The following is a 19,421-nucleotide window of genomic DNA, read 5'->3' on the forward strand; positions in this document are numbered from 1 at the left end:
ATTATCAGTGGTAGAACATGAATAAAATCATTTGATCATAACACTTGAAGAAGTTGATGTGTCCAAAACCAGACAAAAAGCTCAATGACTATTGTAAAGACCCTTTAATAACAACTAAAAGATAGTTCTTTGGCATGTTAACCTCTTTCCTGATGCTATTGCTCTTCAGCTCTGGCTTAAAAGAAAATTGGTAATCACATAAATAGAGCAACAAACAGAACAAAAAACAGGTGTCGACTACAACCTCACATTTTATCACTGTGATAGAGCTTGATAAGAAGTTGAAAATTGGTAGTCCAGTGGGTTTAGACTATGTGACAATGAAATAGTTTAAAAATTTAGTACACAAGTGAGTTCATAGTTTCTGTGTACTTTCCCCTTTCGATTTGTTGCAAAATGAGAAAAAACTCAAACTTTGTGTCATTGATATCCTTGTTAAAGATTTTCTGTTTTGAAGAATAAATACATTTTTCCAGTGCTTGATTTGTAAAAAAAAAAAAGAAAAAGAAAAGAAACTGGTGGTGTGACCTTCTTGGAGAGGGGGTGTTTCAAATTTAGATTTCTTAAAACTTTATTTTAATGCTTTTCTGAGAATTTTAAAAGTGTGAATACAACATTTGTATGGGTAAAAAATAAGGTTCAATCACACCACATTACAAAATAGGCACTACTAATCCTTTTTGTCAGAGGTGCTAATGGGGAGCACTGGTGTGTACCATCACAAATCAGGCACTGCCTTTTTACCTCTACTTTGATAGCTTGAGGTCATGGTGGAGAAGATCTGCTACTGTCATCAGTACAATCCTGGCAAGATGATGCATGCAATCATGCTACAGTCTATATAGCTATCAGCTCTGTTGTAAGCAGACTGCATTGAAATATATAACTAAATCTGATCACTAACCTACAACTATCATTGTGCAACGTTATCAGAAATCTCTGCAAAGAAACATATTCCCAGGATCCAGTCCAAAGAAACAGTGCTCCAACAGTCACATACATTGAAACATGTTTATTCAAATGCAAACAATATAGCTGACTGCAGTCAATAAAATTCTTCTGGTCCTGTGACTGTATGGTCATTGTGTAAAACTTCCAGCTTTTTGGCCACTATTGTAGGTGGCATTCCTCAGGGTGCTTTTAATTTTTATTTTTGCTAAGTTGCAATATTGCATGAAACATTGGTAGTTTTACATATTGGCAATGTGGTCACAGACCCAGAACAATTTTATTGGCATTGAAAATGGCTGCTGAAGCCTATGCTTGCAAAAAATACAGCTGATTCTCACTTTAACAACCCTTGCCGAGTCTACTGGCCAGTTTTTTGATGGTTTAAGGCATTCATCAGTTAATAAGCTGTCACAGGAAAATCATACATCCCTTCACTGAATTGAAACACACCTCCAGAAGTTTAAAACTGCCAATGACCTTCACATCCATGATGGAAATGTAACTCATAATCCCTGTTGCCTTTCCAAACTTGAAATGTACCTCCACCTATCACTATGGATACCAAAGTTTGTTATGAGAAACTCATATAACAGTGAAATTAATAGTTATATCCTAAATCACTCTAAGACCTCTATTCTACCCTCCACAAAGGCCAACCTTGATTCCTACTTTACTTTTTTTCCCCCTTTTTCCTGCCTTACAATACCACAAACTGAAAGGCTCATTCATCAGACATGATTAGCTTTTATTTAAACAACATCCTCACTGGCCAGGCTGTAATTAGTATGAGTTGATAACAATTTCCAAGGTTTTGAGTAATATAGACTGAAAGACATCTCTGATTAAGAATGATGTAGTCTGGAAATTGTGACCCTTTTTAAATGTTCTGGTGACAAATGATTTTCAGCAGAGACTCCAGTAGAACTTTTGGAGCCTGTTTCTCTGGTCAAATTCAATATATCATTGCACACCACACTTACTTGTTTTGAAACATTATATTATTTGCAACTTAGAAAATTTCACTGTGGATGTTCTCATTTTACACTCAGAATAATGTGTCTGCCCTTTCATGTATTCTTCTGATGAGAACTATCCCATGCAAAAGCATTTTACAATCTATAATGATCAAAAGAACAAGAATCTTCTCACCATGTTTATGGAATAAGTACTGTTATAAATGCAAATCATGTCTGATGAATGAGATTTTCAGTTTAAAGTACATCAAAACAGAGAAAAAATACAATGATGGAAATGGAAAGTGAAGCACCAGTCCAATATTTATCTAATTTTGTAAAGAGATTCATCATGTAACAGGTATTAAATGATTAAAATTTCATTCCAATCATAACTGAAGTTCATCAACATTATTATGAGTTATGACCCATATGGGCATGAAAATTCCTTGTATTCAATGTGGCAGTGAAGCAGACAGCTTCTGAATATCATGCCACACCTGCACCACACACTGTGTCAGTTAGTGAAGATTGCTGGTTTGAGGCTGGTATAACTGTAGACATCTTTCCATCACATCCCAGCCATGCCCCATGGGTGACAAATCAGGAGTTGGGCAGGTGAATCATTGGCCATATAGTTCTCAAGGAGCTTGTGGTGTGAACTTTGGTGTGGGATCTTGCATTTTTCTGCTGGAATTTGATATTTGGTACCACAGTCATGAAGTTTATGACAAGAGGATTTACCATTCTTGCCACTTACTGGTGAGAATTCAGCCTCCCTTCAACAATGACCAAATTAGTCTGGCTGTCATATGCAATAGCCCTCCACACCATGGTTCCAGGAGCTAGAGAGGTATGGGTCTCAGGAACTGCTATTTCATGTGTCCTATCACTGGGACATCTACAGACATGTTGGCATCAACCAGATCATAACAAACAGAAGAGAGACTCATCACTGAACACCACATAATGTCACTCAATGTCTCAGCCACCTCTGGCTCTACAGCATGTAAGTCTTTGTTGTCTGTGGTATGATATTATTGGTAAATGACACGCACACGCGTGCATGTGCATATGTGTGTGTGTGTGTGTGTGTGTGTGTGTGTGTGTGTGTGTGTTTTCTGAAGAAGGCAAAAGAAGGCATACACTGAAATCTCAGTGTGTAACAGTCTTTTCATTGTGCCTGTTTGCAATTCAACGAGTCACCTTTATGCTGAATAGCTGTCTATCCTTTTCATAAAGTTGTTGATGTGCAGTCTGTTAGTACGATGCTGCCCTGTCCCTCATGCAGTCATGCCAATGAGTTGACCTTTCTCAAAGTCTGAAAGATGGCCATAAGCTGCACGTGCATGTCCTCTGGGAATGCTGTACTGTTTTGTGATCTCCATATGAAATGATCCAGTAGAGTTGGACACACCCAACAGCTGTCATATACTCACACCATACTTCATCTGTAACAAGGACTTATTTTTGTACTGAAAATTAGCTCACATAATGATGAAATTGTAATCGTGATGTCCCCAAGCATGGAAATACAGGGACAGTAGTTTGGTATAATCTGTTTAAGGCATTCATGGTATAACACTTTCCATCTATGTCATTGTAATTTTGAGAAGTGTGGAAGAAGTTTATGTAGTTCATGTTGCAGCCAGATCATATGTATATTATTCCTAACATACCTTATTTACTTACTCTAGTTACAGAAATGGGAAGAATACACAGTGGTCTATCCAATGGCCGGTCACTCGCTTCCAAAAAGTACAGCAAATCTGGAAGCTCTGTTGGTATTTGCCATCTTAACACTATTTCATCACTCATCACACTTGCGGCTACCCCACATAGCTATCAGGCACTATCAGCTGAGTCTTCATGACTGCTGCCGGGAGTAACAAACCATCACCAGCTGGCTAGCTCATGACTCATAAATATGCCCATTCATATGTCCAAAGGCAACAAGTAATTCTGTCCCATGCATTAGAGTGGTGTCAGTCTGAAAAATGGACCCTTAAACATCTTGCAGTACATGGATAGTCTTCTTCTAGCCTGATCTTATATCATATACAGTACTAAATAAAGGTATTGGAGTCATCAAGATCTTGGTTATTTGATGGACTCTATGCTTTAAACCTGAGATCCCAGCCACCTGACCCCAATTGTGGACAACCTTGCTGAGGTTTCCCCCACCACCATACAGTGTTGAAGTCATAACCATGGCTCAGGATCCAAATAAACTAGTCACGGTTTTTTCTCCTACAATTAAATAGACTATGGAAAGATGAAGGCATGGAGCATATTGCTGCAAATAGCTGACTCAATATGGGTCTGTACTGTCTCTGTGTGTGTGTGTGTGTGTGTGTGTGTGTGTGTGTGTGTGTGTGTGTGTGTGTGGTAAACAAGTGTTGATGATCTCCACATGCTGTTGAACATTTCCTTCACAAGCAAAAGTTAAGTTAGGGATATGACCCATGGTCAAAGTCCACTGTTAGTTCTGCATTATAGATCATCTGCATCTGGTTAGCAGTGAATGAAAATCCCACTTCAAGCTTGACTTTGGTGTAGGTAGCGACCAGTGCATCTGACACAGCACACACCCACTGTATATCCTGTCATGCCTGATAACATTTCCACACAGTGGCAATGCTAAAGCACTTGCAGAGGCAATCTATCAGTCACAGATCATTGAAACTGTAATCATTTTACAGTCCTGCTGCTTGCAAGAACATGTATGAGACTATGTCTACTTTGCATAACTCTTCCTGTGTGCTTAATTTTTTTGTCAGTCAAAACTGAATGCATCCTTGTCATGAATTTGGAATGTAGTAGTGCAACTGCGAAATGTATGTTGTACTGTTAATTTACTGTATAAAGGAAGCAAACTAAAAATTTTTTATTGATATGATTACTTGACAAAACTGGAATATTTTCAACAATATTATGAAAAGGACAGATTGTTGCTCACCATATAGAGACGATGCTGGGTTTCACACAGGCATAACAAAAAGACTGCCGAACATGTGAGCTTTCGGCCAAAAGGCCTTCTTCCAAAGTAGGTAATACATACGCATTCACACAAGTCACACACGCTTGTGTGAATGTGTGCACAGGCGCCAACTTCATGGGGCCTGCAGGGTCCCAAACCCCCTCAAAAATTTGTTTGGGGGGGGGGGGGGGGGGAGGGGGGGGGCGAGCCCCCCCAATAATTTAAAAAAATTGTATGTTGTAATTTTTTATTTTCCTTGTTTGTTGATAGTTACCTTTTAAAATACATTCAGTAATTAGTTAAAACAAATAATTATTACAGTAGCAAGCAGGTTAACTGAAAACGAGTGGTGTGAATGATGATAGTGTTTCACTGCTACGGGGCCACACTTAGAATTTTTCCCGGTATGCGAACCTTTGGGTATAGTCTGGCACCAGCGGGCCAGTGCTGCAGCCACAGAGACATCAAAAGGACTGGAACAGAAGAGCCTTGAACCCTCTGCCAACATTGCCTTGACACTTCAAGACATTATGATGCTGCAGCTATATAAAGCCCATCCTGCTGTCGCAGTCATTCAGTGTGGATAGTTTCATTAGTGCATGCTGCAGACGTGTTTATTGTTCTGACTTTAGTGTCTAGTGAGCCATTTTATATGACTATATTTTATTAGTTTACTTTAGTCTCTTATTAATTGTGAATTAAGTTTGCAATGGATAAATTTGTTACCAAAAAGGCACACTTGGAAATTGATGATACTGCAAGTCAACTTCCAACAGTTATTGTGTCATCAATTGCTTCGTCATCTTTGGGCAAGAACCATTCACAGCTGAAACCTGGAAAATCTGGTAAGGGAAGATCATTTCAGAAGTCTTGGTTGATCAAATATACATGGCTAGAATATGAATCATCTACCAAAAAAGTTTTTTGCAAAACCTGCAAAGAGGCAGATGCTAAAAATCTATTACTATTTTCTTCAAAAAACTGGAAAAAAGCTTTAGAAAAATTCTGTCTTCATGAAAATACATTTACGCATAAAGAAGGTGTTCTGAAACTAAATTCTATCACTAACCAAAGTGTGGCCTCCCAATTGAATCAACAGTTAGATGAATTGAATGAACAGTTAGATGAAGAAAGGCTATTTAGCTCTTGAGACAAGAGCCACCATGCAATTTCTATGCTGACAAGGACTAGCAATTAGAGGGCACATAGATGTAAACTGAAATTCTTTTCACTTGTTGGAACTCCAAAAGAATGACATACCTGAGTTTAAAGATTGGTTAGGGCATTTGGAGTATAAGTGGACACCACACAATATTCAAAATGAGATCATTTATGTACTAGGAAAGTCTGTGTTGAGAAAGGTATTGGCTTCAATCAAGAAGACTGAACATTTTTCTATTATGGTTGACAAAACAAGTGATTCTTCAATTGACAAGCAAGTGTCATTTTGTATTTGTACTGTTGATGATTCCTTAATCATCAACAAAGACTTTATTGGCTAATACGAGACCCACAACACTGAATCACAAACTCTGTTTAGTATTTTAAAAGACGTTTTTGCTCATCTTGATTTTTCAGTGGATAACTTAAGATGACAGTGCTATGATGGTGCCTCAAAGATGAGAGGTAATTTCTAAGGACTAAAAAAAGTTAGTTTTGGATATACAACAAAAGCGCATTATGTGCACTGCACTGCTCACAATTTAGACTTGACAGTTGTAGACAGTCTCCGCCATCTTACATCTATGAGGGATATTATGGCTTTAGCCAAGGACTTAATAAACACTGTAAGGGGATCCAACAAAAGGATGGGACTTTTCAGAAGCATACGCTGTGAGAGCACCAACAACCAAGCTGGCCTGTGACCCCATTGCCCGACTCCATGGACTATGCAAGCTTCTAGTATCTTGAGAATACTGAAAAACTTTCAAGAACTTATAGAGTTTTTTGAAGCATTTTCTGCAGAGGACAAAACAGCGGCAGGTTACAAATGTGCAGGCTACCTTGAGTCAATGTTACAATTTAAGACTTATTTCTTTTTATGTCTTTATTGCCATGCAGTGAACCCAGTAGAGGATGTCAATGAAAAAATTCAATGTCCTCAACTAAGTGTTGCTGATCTGGAAAAAATATATGAGGGCTTGATTTGTATATTGAATTAAAGGTGTGATAGTTTTGAATGCCTTTGGGAATTGTGTTTGAAAGAAAAACATTCACAAGTTGATCATCCTTCGCTTCCTTGGAATCAAAGTATACCAAATAAGTATGAAAACAATGAAGCCAGCTCACTGCACACTTTCAAAACCCCAAAGGAATACTACAAAGCTATTTACATTGAAGTTTGTGAAACGATGCAATCTTGCACTACTGAGCAGTTTGCTTCAACTGGACTCACACAGCTCATTGCAGTTGAACAAGAGTGCTAGCTTTTAGTAAACAGAGGTGAAAAAAATTTGGATAAACCAACTGAGTTGTTCAAAAATGACCTAGACGTTGAGAGACTGCACTTACACTTGAATAAGTTAGCCGATACCACTAATAAAAAATAACTGGTCTTAAAAAAACATGCGTGATATAAGAAAGTACATTACACAAGATTCTGTAGTTGGAGAAATGTTATACAAAGTAGGGAAACGCATTAAGTTTCTCCAAGTAGTTCCAATCACAGCAGAACAGTCATTTAGTGCCCTTAGATGTCTGAAGTCATATCTCCGATCAACAATGGGACAGAAGCGATTGAACAACTTGGCTGTTCTTCGTGCCCATTGAGATGTTTTGGATGAATTGGATATCTGACCAGTCATCAATGACTTCATATTCAGTAATCCATTCAGACGGTTGACATTTGCACTTTTCTAAAGACACTCTAACCCTAATAATGGCATTTGGAGCAATATTAAAAATCTTTATAAAACAGAGAATTAAATACATACACAATGTCAAATTTTCAGTTTCAAAATATTGGCACTAGTTTAGTACTGTATTACTATATTACTATAGTACTGTATTAGTTATTTTCAAGTACCTAAATATTTTTAGGGTGTAAGATCCAATTAAAACCCACTATTACATATTTTTTGACTGAAAGTATTAGGCATACAGTATTAACTTTATTAACTGTATTAAAGCATTAACTTTGGAAATATTTTTTTTTTTATTTAATGAACCCTGAGCCTTATTCAAAGTAAGGTGAAATTAGCTATTTCACTTATTAATCAAAGTGCTGTTACTGTGTGAGAGCAATATTTTATATTTTATTCTTTTAATGATAGTTTAGGATTTATTTAAATATAATTTCAGTCTTTTCAGAGCTATATATTCACTGCTCTGTAATAGTCTATGAGCATGATTATTACTGTAAATTAAATTAGCTTTTTACAAAAATACCGTGCGTGTTTATGTTTTGTTTCTTTTTCCAAACACAAAAAATGTGTCAGCCTTGTCGAGTGTCGAGTTACTGAGAGTCCAGTTTTCAGAATTCTAATATTGATCATATGACTCTAAAATGCTTAAAAAACTTTAAAACTCACTATTTTTCATCTAAAACAGTTAAAGCAGTTAAGATCCTTAGACGCCAGGAAGGCATCTGGCCCAGACAGTTCCCCGTAAGATTATATGTTGACTATGATACAAATATAGCGCCATTCTTATCAATCATCTATCAGAGATCATTGGAACAGTGGAAAGTTCCACAGGACTGGAACAAGGCCCAGGTCATAGCAATCTATAAAAAGGGGAGAAAATCAGATGCACATAATTACCAGCCAATTTCATTGACACTGATTTGTTGTAGAATCATGGAACACATTTTGTATTCAGACATAATGACCTTTGTAGACTCTGAGAAGCTCATCTGCAGAAACCAGCATGGTTTTAGGAAACAGCGGTCATGTGAGACACAGCGGGCCCTCTTTCTGCTTGGTATACAGCAGGCCGTAGATACTGGCTCCCAGGTTAATGCCATATTTCTAGACTTTCGAATGGCATTTGACTCAGTTCTGCATTGTCGCTTGCTCCAAAAAGCGTGCGCTTACGGTCTATCCAATGACATATGCGGTTGGATAAAAAGTTTTCTAACAGAGAGAGAGCAGTATGTCGTGCTGAATGGGGTGACTCAACAGAAACAAGCATAACTTCAGGTGTGCCCCAGGGCAGCGTAATAGGTCTGCTGCTTTTTACAATTTACACAAACAATCTGATTGATGGTATGACAGTGGCATTAGACTGTTTGCCGATGATGCTGTTGTCTACAGAAAAGTAGTATCACACGAAAGTTGTGAACAAATCAATGAGGATTTGCAGAAAATAAATGTGTATTGTATGACTGGCAGTTATCTCTCAATATAAGCAAGTGTGACCTACTGTGTATAACAAGGTGAAAATCTCCATTAATGTACGAGTACAAAATAATTGCCCATTCTTTGGAAGCGTTAACATCTGTCAGGTATTTGGGTGTGATAATTTGAAATGATCTCAAATGGAATGATCAGATTACACACGTAACAGGCAATGTGAACTCTAGATTGCAGTTTGGTGATAGAATCCTGAAGCAAAGCAGTCCTACAACAAAGGAAATTGCTTACAATATGGTCCAGTCTTAGAGTATTGTTCGTCTGCATGGGACCCTTATCAGTTGGGTCTGATTCAAGAGATTGAGAAGGTCCAAAAAAGAGCATTAAGATTTGTGATTGGTAGATTTAGCCATCGTGAGAGCATTACAAATCTCATAGAAAGTTTGAAGTGGGACACACTTGCAGATAGATGACGCTCTAAACAGAAGGGGCTGCTCACTAAATTCCAAAAATTGGTCTTCGATAAGGGTGTGGAGCATATATTATTACCACCAATTTTAAAATCATACAATGATCACCATTCAAAGATACAGAAAATTAGAGCTCGTACTGAGGTATTCAGACAGTCGTTTTTCCCTTGCGCGATCTGTGGCACAGATTGTGCCCTCTGCCACACACCGCTTGGTGTCTGGTGGAGTGTATATGTAGATGTAGATGCAAAATTTAGTAAATTTCCCAGGGCAAGACTCCCAGTATGCCCCACCCCCCAAAATGTTTTATAAGTTGGTGTTGGTGGTGGTGGTGGTGCTGGTGGTGTGTGTGTGTGTGTGTGTGTGTGTGTGTGTGTGTGTGTGTGTTGTCAACTTTGGAAGAAAGCTTTTTAGCCAAAAGCTCACGTTTTTGGCATTCTTTTTGTTGTGCCTGTCCACAACTCTGCATCTCCCCTATATGGAGAGTAGCAATCTGTCCTGTTCATAATATTGTCCACTAATTTACTGATATTTCAGATTCAAAAGAATTTTTGCTCATTATGAATATGATTATTTTCTTTCTTTACAGATACCAGGTACAATTGAGGACCCAACTGTGTACAAAGATATCAAAAGAGCATTACAGACCCTAGGTTACGCCAAAACAGCTCCTGATCCTCAGTGAATACATTTCTCTTGTTGATGCAGAAGAAGGTATAACCAAAAAGAAATTTAGAAAAACACTTAGAAGTCTCTTGGAAACATACACTAGTTAGAAGTTACATGGCAAATGTATCTCTACAACCTAAAAATTATAGATATGCTGTAGTGAATTATTCAGATAGTAATGAAGATGAAGCAGAAAGTAAAAACAAGTAGACATTTAATTTAGATCAGTCATTACTTTCTACCTTATGTGAACAGAATATACCTAATGTTTGATGAAATTACTAAGAGACTTCTTTAAAAGTACAAACCTTGTAGACATTCTTGTGTTTAATACATTCACATGTAATGACAAATGTTCACCAAAAGGGGCTGTGGAACTCTAAAGTGCCACACTAACTAACAAAATTAGCCACAGAAACAAGGTATGATGTACAAGTAACACATTCTCTCATTTGATAGGTTTATTATAAAGTTGGAATTACTGCTTTTACATTGACAATTATATGCAGTACCAGAAAAAAATTATGATGTGCAGAAAAGTTGGAGAAAAATTATACATTCGTTGGTCCCTTGACATGAACATTTAGTCTGCCAATATGACACAATCATATATCAGGTCCCATAATTATCCAGTCATGAAAATGTGTAATTGCTTCATTTTCTTCAGATGCTTTATGTAATATATAGCATTCTCTCATTATATACTTAATGATAAAGCATGTCTACAGTTTTTCCAGTATTATGTCTGAAAGATTGTGCTTGTTGCATCAATCCAAGTGAGTCATTTTATTTCTTGATGTAGATGTAAGACAGTGCTATATCATTTTGAAGACATACTCACTTCAAATTCCACTGAAATCTTTTTCTGAATGATATCTACTTTATTTCCATAGTAGTACATAAACGAAATTTAGGCACATGGAGATGCATTGCCTTGTCATCATTCTCTTAGTTTCACATTACTGATTCATATGACAAACATTCCTTACTGCAAATGTTGTCTTTCTGAGATTTATCCAAGTGAAAATGTGCCCTGCTCTACTTTTTGTGTCAATTTCATATTACATTTGAAACAGTTAATAGAATTTATTATTTGGTTGTTATAAAATAACAAAGTAAGTTCTGCATTGTATTCCATTTCTCATCATACAGCACTAACTAAATTTTAGAAGCATTATTTGATTGCTCATGTGGCACATTAACAAACTGTACAAACCATGTCACTCTTTCATAGAAGAAAAGAAATTAAGAACACACATGACATTTATGTTTGTCACATGAATGTTATTTAGGGAAACTCAGTATCTGAACATTTTTTTCCTCATAGTTAGAAGAAAATCTGACATTAACCATATAATATCTTGGAATTAGAAATCTTGGATATTTTTCATAGAAGTGGATTGAATGCTATGAATAAGTAAGATATTGTTGAAGTAAAACCAGCAGTAGTTATTAATGTTGTTTGCTCACAATTACTCACAAAATATATTTCCTAACAACATGGAATATGTGTTGATAAATTTCACAAGAGAAACTACATTGAGTGGGACACTACAAACAGTATTTAGTTCAAAACTTTTCTCAAGTTGTGTTTTGTGAGGAGAATGAGTTTCTAGCTTTTATTTTCAAGGTATTTAAAATTAATGTACACTTAAGTAACATAATCATTACTTTAAGGTAAATTAATGTATAAAAATCAATTTTCAGCTTAGATTCTAAACAAGTTTTGTTATGTTTAACTATTTGCCATCCAGCTAAGGAGATCACATTAACCTTTTTTGTTTTGTCTATGTAAATTGAGTATCTTTGTATAATACTTTGAACTAAAGGTGACTAATATAATTCCTCTCACAACATTGTGTAGGTTATATTGGTTATATCTGTAGTTTTGAAGAAAAGTTGTCATTTGGCTTGTAAAGTCCATAAAATAGTAATTAACTATTCTGATCATTCAGTGTTTATTCTCATGCTAGCTGACACTTTGAAGAAATGTATGACTATGAAACATGGAAATAACATTATGAAAGTTTGCAGTTTACTGTCTAATTTCCAAATTTGTGTTGCCAGTTTAATTTATACATATGTAAATAAACACTTGTTTAAGTGCATAAAATGTAGAAATACTACAGAAAAATAAATGATAAAAAATACAGTAGTTCTTTTACACAATCCTGCTATGTGAATTAGATGTGTGCTTGATGTGTACTGTCCTGTTATTAAAACACTTTCTTGCCCACTACCTGTAGCAGGTCTCATGATCTGATCCAACTTCCTTGAATTGATTCTCAGCATCAGTTTCATTTGTTAAAGTTGTTGTTTGCTTGGCTTATCAGGTTGAGTAGATCCTATTCTAGAAAACTAAATAACAAAGAATTAATATACTCAATATCAGAAGAATTCTGCAGTGAATACTAGAACAGTCTACTTTGCCACAGATTCTCCAACATAACTTGCCTGAATTATAGTTAGATATGATTTAGTGAAACATGATGCATACATGAACAAACATTCATGTTTCCATTTCATTTATCATAGAGGAATTTCTTAAAATTGTTACTCTTTCAGTTAATCATCTTTTGTCAGATACGTACTACATAGTAAATCGCACAATCTTAATACTGCAGTTGAGTAATAGAAATGCCACTAAACATTACTTTTTTTTTTTTTTTTTTTTTTTTTTTTTGGTGGTTTCACATGAATATTACCATACATCAGTTATGAATTATTAACAATATCTGGATCTTATTAATTAGATATTCAAAATAATATTGATCACCACTCACTGTAATAACGTATTTCTAATAAAGAAACTAAAACCTGAGTTATCACTTCCTGTTTAATTCTTTTCAAAACTTTCCTTATTAATTTTGCTTTTCTTACTAATCTAATAATATTGGTATTGTTGAACCTTTTAGTGATATTTTACCTAAAACATTGTAAGAATAAACATATTTAAACTTTTGATACTGTAAGAGAGTGCATCTCTTACGTACTTGTCTTCCAGCTGTCCTAGCTGAAAATGCTGCACGTTTTCCAAGTGTTCATTTGGTTGAAACAGTCCCAATTCAGGCAAGTTTGCAAATATAAATAATAGTGAATGAGTATGACCAAGAAGTATCAGTGACAACACCCAACAATAAAAAGGTATGGACAGCTTAGATCAAACATTTATTCTCATCCCACAACAGTCAAACTCATGAATAATGACCCTACAGTGGAAAATGTTTCAACTATAAATGCAATGTTATTTGAACATGTGACACATAACCGGGGCAGTTAATGTGCTAGCAGTTTCCCTTATGTAATAAATTATTTAACTGGTATGTCAATGTAAAATAACAAAGCACCTCAGATTCACTAAAGATCAATGGTTTGTCTTCAAAAATACACTTCACTCTTTCACCCCATTATCCTTTAATCCACAAGCAAAATGTTGAAGTTCTTAAATCTCTTAATAATCTATCACCAAAACTAGCACAATTAACTGTAAGTTCTGACTACTAATCAGTGTTTCACACTCAAAATTAATAACTAACAGCTCACTACCAGATTATATCATCAAAATGACAGACAGGAAACAGAATCTAAGTTCCAAGCTGATGTTCTGAGACTCACTCATAAAATATTTAAGTATGAAACCAGTATGGCTAACTCTATGCCAAAAAGCTGTCACCCAAATGCTACTCAAACCAACATAGATGTCACCTCATTGAGTAACTTGTAACTTGTTGTGACAGACAATTTTAAATACCCTCACATCAGATCATCAATAAATAATTAAATATAAGTAAACATCATGTGCTTTATATTAAGTATCTTTATGCACTCTTTTCATTGGCACTCTTAGGATTTACATTTAAACTTGAGCTTCTACTAGTACATCAAATGTTGAAATATCTTATATGAATGCAACCCTGTAACATTCTCAACAACAACCAACATTTCAACAAGTGAATAGGCTATCATTTTTAAGAGATAAGTCTCTAGCTTTCTTTGCCTTACACAGGTTATGTTTTCAACAGGATTGGTTGTATGCTGAGGAAATACAATGTGAAATGTATTTTTCAAATGCCATCTATGATTAGGGCCCACTTTGTGTATGCAAAGAATTGTCTTAGTATACGTAAGGCAGGTGTCTACTATATATCCCCTGCAATTGTGGCATGTCATCAGGTCCATGGAAGACTGGTGTATAAAGCATAAAAATCTCACATGCTCACAACAGCCAAGAAAACCTACAATTACATACCATTTCCTAGCTACTAATCATACAATGAAATATAACAACACATATAACTGCCATGCATTTCTAATTACTGGGATAATGTTAACAAGGAAGTAGAGATTAAACTGGCAAGTGACCTTATCCGTAGAGACTAAGGTTTTTTGCTTAATTTCTGTTTGGAGTCCTTCTCTTACCATTGACAAGCAAAAGAGCGACAGAGTTAATGATACTTACTCACACATTGTTAATTAGTATTTCACTATCAATAACGTCTGAAATTTGTCCTCTTTGGTTGTATGGTGGTGCTAGTCACATACAATGTGTTCTGTCTTTCTGCATATGCCATCTTTTGGATCCTGGTTCTCACTTCATTTGTGCCTTGATAAACATTACACCACATTGAAATGGCATGTATGTTTTTTAATGGGCAAATGAATAATTATGCAATTAAGTACTAAATACATCCTTAAACTACACATACAGTTCAAGAAAGTGATTGGCCAAGGCTACACAATGCTCTATATATTACATGTGTGAGAGAAGGACCAAGTGTTCTGGCACTTTTTTGTACTCAGATGTACACTGGTGTCAAAAACAAAATTAAAGCAACAAATCGCTGGTTCCTATATCACACAAACTATCAACAGATGTTCATACGACTGTGTTCTGCATGCACAGAAGATGGCGTTCCAGTCAACGGACAACCACGCCAACGATGACATCAGGGCACCTGTCAAATGGGGTATTGTTTGCCGGATAGTCCCAAATCCACAATCACTGTGTACACAGTCACAAATGGTGTGGTATGTCACAGAGAAGACACCTACCAGACTCTCTGCAGTGGAGGGCAACAGAAGGAATGGAAACAGTCACAAACTGATAAGGCCTGATGGCTTAATGTGAATCATTCTGTTGTTTTTCAGATGTGGCAACACTTTACAGAGACCAAAACTGTATCCCAAAGACCAGGGCAGGGCCGACCATGTGTGTCATCAGAAAGAGAGGACCATTATTCTGCTGGAAGAGTACGATGGTACCACCTTAGTACTGCACATCAACTGGCATCTGACCTCACAACATCCACTGGATATGTTATATCAAGGCCAATGGCATACAGAAGGCTTCAGAAGAGTGGCCTTTATTGTCGGAGATCTGCATCTTCACAGAAGGAAACACCTAGAGTGGAGTCATTAACATGCTACCTGGACTGTCAAACAGTGGGCCAATTTTCTTCCACGGATGACTCCCTATTTGGTCTGGAGAATGATTCTCGGTGGATTCAATCTGGAGGGAATGTGGAACATGATTCTGGGACCCAAACACTGTGGAAAGAGACCAATGTCAAGGAGGATCCCTAATAGTGTGGGCAGAGATTATGTTGATCACTCGAACACCTCTTCATGAAATTCTACCGATGAATTGGTAAGGTTTAACTGTTGTTGGGTATGAGATCTTGGGACTCATATGCAATTGTTGTGTGATGCTGTGGGCCCAGACCTTGTACTGATGGATAGTAATGTTTGACATAAAGCATGTGTGGTTGACATTTTCTTTGAAGCAGGAGATATTGCACACATGGCGTGGTCTGCTGACTCTCCCAATTTGAATTCGATACAGCATGTCAGCAATGCACTAGGCAGATGGTTTGCATCACATCGGCATCCACTAACCAGTCTCCAACACTTACAAGCAGCTCTGCAGGAAGAATAGGCTTTATTGCCTCAACATGGCATTGATGACATCATTCACAGCATTGTCAGGTTTGTATTGCTGCCAGAGATGGTCACATTAACCAGTTGTCAGAATGTATGTGCAAAACCATTAAGCTGGAAAAAAATGAAGAACATTTCTGTGTACCATTATGCATTTTGTGGTTGTTTATGGTCTGTATTCCTTATGTTGTTAGCAATTTACTATCAACTGTTTTATGGCAAAATAAATGCCATCTTGCCACATTTCCATTTGTTGCTTTAACTTTGGACACCAGTGTAATTAAAATACACTGTAATGTGGACTGTACTGAAGGACATAATACCATATAACCAGTGCTGACAATTTCCTCCTGTGGCTACTCTCTACCATCTCATTTGAGATTGTGACTACATAAATCTGCATGCAGTTAATTTTTATGTCTATTTTCTATAAGTATGGATTTATGCATACTCCATAATTTTCTGAACTTTTATGCAACAACGGTCATCTAAGTGGCAATGACTCTGTCACTGATGTGAGCATTCTGGGGTATTTGGAATTTCTGTAGGATTGCAGTATTCTAAATCATGGAACTAAATTTCTGGAAAGTAAGCATGGGCCATATTAATACCTTTATAGGAAATTTGCCAGTGTACACCCACCCCCCCCCTGCCCCCCGCCCTTCTCTCCAAAAACAACTTCTAGCAAAAGTGTTAATTTTTTTACATACATTAGTTTATAAATTTATCAGCATGGAAACAAGAGGTCTCAAAAATGGAAAGGAATTCTAGAACATTGCAAACCACATCTAACACTATATGATTCTCAGCTTCTAGTCCACAGGGATTTTCATGTTAGTTTAGATATGGTGAAGGTTCTTAGCTGCTGTAGTGTTCCTTATGTGTGACATAAAACAAACACAACAGATATTATGTTGAGAAGAAACAATGACAGTTTTCCAGGCATAGTCTACATAGGCAGGTAGTATTATAATCTAAAGCATAGCCTGAGTTAGAGCTAAGTGTAAAAAATGAGCTTGGGCTCACTGTGGCAGAAACATTCCATTTTGGCTGCATTTTTCATAAAGGATTGGAAATTAGCAGCAACTTCAGCACTATCTCTGCCTCTTTGTTACCATATGGATTAAGGAAGATGACAGAAAAATCTAAATGTTGACGTTCACAGAACTGGCTATGATGAGGAATCCTTTGACGAAGCGATTGCTGCTGCCTTGGCTGATTTAAGGCCAAAGTGACACATGCTGCTGCTTGGGGCTCCAGCTGTAAGATTTCTGTGCCAGAATTAGTAGCAAGAACTGATATGGGTAAAAGTGTGTTGAGGGAAAGGGGGTGGGGAGGGGAGGGGAGGGGAGGTATGGGGAACCAAATAATAAATTGCTTATGTGGGAAAATATTGTTCAACAGGTCGTGAGTACTGCTGTGCATGGTCTTGGCAGTAGTGGTAAGGCATCTGATATGTCTATCTGTAAAGTGTTCCAAAAATATTCATGTAATTTAGCAAATCTACAAGAATGAAGATACAAACATACAGTACATTTTAACTTTTAAGTTTTTATTTTCACATACAAAATTTGGATACTTTTTATAATTAAGTTTGGGATCTAAGTATTCATTTAACATTCTGAAATACACACTGTGTCCTCCAACAGAAACATGACAAACATCCTGACAATTTTCAGATTCATCCCACATTTTTGCAAGTATGTCTGGATTTAAAGCATTCACCGTTGTCACTATGTGACATCACGATTAACCCAAATGTGTTGCAAGGAAAGACACATAGAAGCTTTCACAAACACAAAACAGAAATCACATACTGTGAGATCAGGCAGCTTTAGTATCAATGGTGCAATGCCAAATCTGTACACCACTTACAGCCTGTCAGTAATTGAAGCAGCTCAGTTTTAGGCAGTAAGTTGGTGCCCCATCATGTTCTCACAACTGTGGGAAAGGCCAATGTCCTATGCATTCTCCATATGGTTCCTGTAACCATCTTTTCTAACAAAAAAGAATGGGCTCTGAATTTTTTTTTTTGTGAAATGGTACAATCTTTGGAGAGTCTCTTTGATGCTCAACTATGGTACATCACTGCTATGGTCCCCATATTTTTATGTTGCAGTGGTTCACTCTTCCACTTGAATAGAATGTATCTTCATCACTGAGCTCTAAATATGAAAGAAAATTGTTGTCTTCCATTTCCTCTTACAGAATGAACCCACAAAAATCAACAGTTTGTTGTTTATCACTGTCATGAGGTTTGTAGCAGTTGAATCACTAACTCTTCGCTGACATGGGGGAAAAAACCTTCTGTGGATTACACGCAAAATTCTTTTGAATGCATTCCAAATTTTGAATGATCATGTGAGGGAAACTTATGGATTTTCTCTTAGATAAACAACAAGTGTCTTGAAACTGCTGATGCCACTGTCAAGTGCTTTTAGCTGTGGGAGGAGCAGTGCTATACTTTCAACACACATGATGCAACAGAGTTGTAAATGAACTGTACCTGTTGAAACATAGTATGCGAAATACCTTTTATTAGTGCATTATTGTCACCTCAGCTTGTCACACTGTGGGTAGTGAATGAGTGAGCAAGCAAACTAGTTGCACCTGGGAGATTACTCGAGGGCATCTACATGAAACAGCAACTTAGCATGGGTAGTCATAAAGTGTTGATCATCACTTCAGTTGTTTCTTTGCACGTACACCTCTGCCATCCTAGACATATTGAAATTCCCACACCATTGTACCACAGCACACTGGTAGAGGAGCTAAAGCAAAATGGTGCTGCCCATTCATAAAGTTGAGTATCAGTGGTAAATCCTTTTCTGCTTTGAAGGGGAACGATGCTGTGACAGTCTATGCTGTGCTGGTGGAAGTGCATGGCAACAATGTGCCATCACATGATGGTGATAGACAACAACTTACATATGTATGTCAATTTATTCTGGAAGTGGAGCTGGAAGATAACAACTTTTTTCAAGTTTAGAAGGCTGCAGATGCTTCCACTCTCATCAAACAAGTCAGTGTCAGAACCAAGTGATTCTGCTCTTTAAAAATTAGTTTTTTACAATCAAGGCAATAGCTGAGAAAATGAAAAATCAGTCAATGATCAGTTCTCAATATCTGCATGAACATGGAAGGCCACTGCTCATTTGGTTCTGTGACT

At 36.8% G+C, this 19,421-nt stretch overlaps 1 protein-coding gene across 1 annotated transcript in view; it reads left to right on the forward strand.

The window, feature by feature from the left end:
- The window catches only part of LOC124722896 (acyl-CoA synthetase short-chain family member 3, mitochondrial), a 320,410-nt gene extending 309,436 nt beyond the window's left edge, over positions 1-10,974 (forward strand). Inside the window, exon 14 of the mRNA XM_047248037.1 lies at positions 10,236-10,974. Coding sequence (XP_047103993.1) covers positions 10,236-10,331 — 96 coding nt within the window. The 3' untranslated portion in view covers positions 10,332-10,974. The remainder of the gene's footprint in view (positions 1-10,235) is intronic.
- The last annotated feature ends 8,447 nt before the right edge of the window (positions 10,975-19,421 follow it).

This window comes from Schistocerca piceifrons, chromosome X (genome assembly GCF_021461385.2).
Source record: "Schistocerca piceifrons isolate TAMUIC-IGC-003096 chromosome X, iqSchPice1.1, whole genome shotgun sequence".
Lineage (NCBI taxonomy): Eukaryota > Metazoa > Arthropoda > Insecta > Orthoptera > Acrididae > Schistocerca > Schistocerca piceifrons.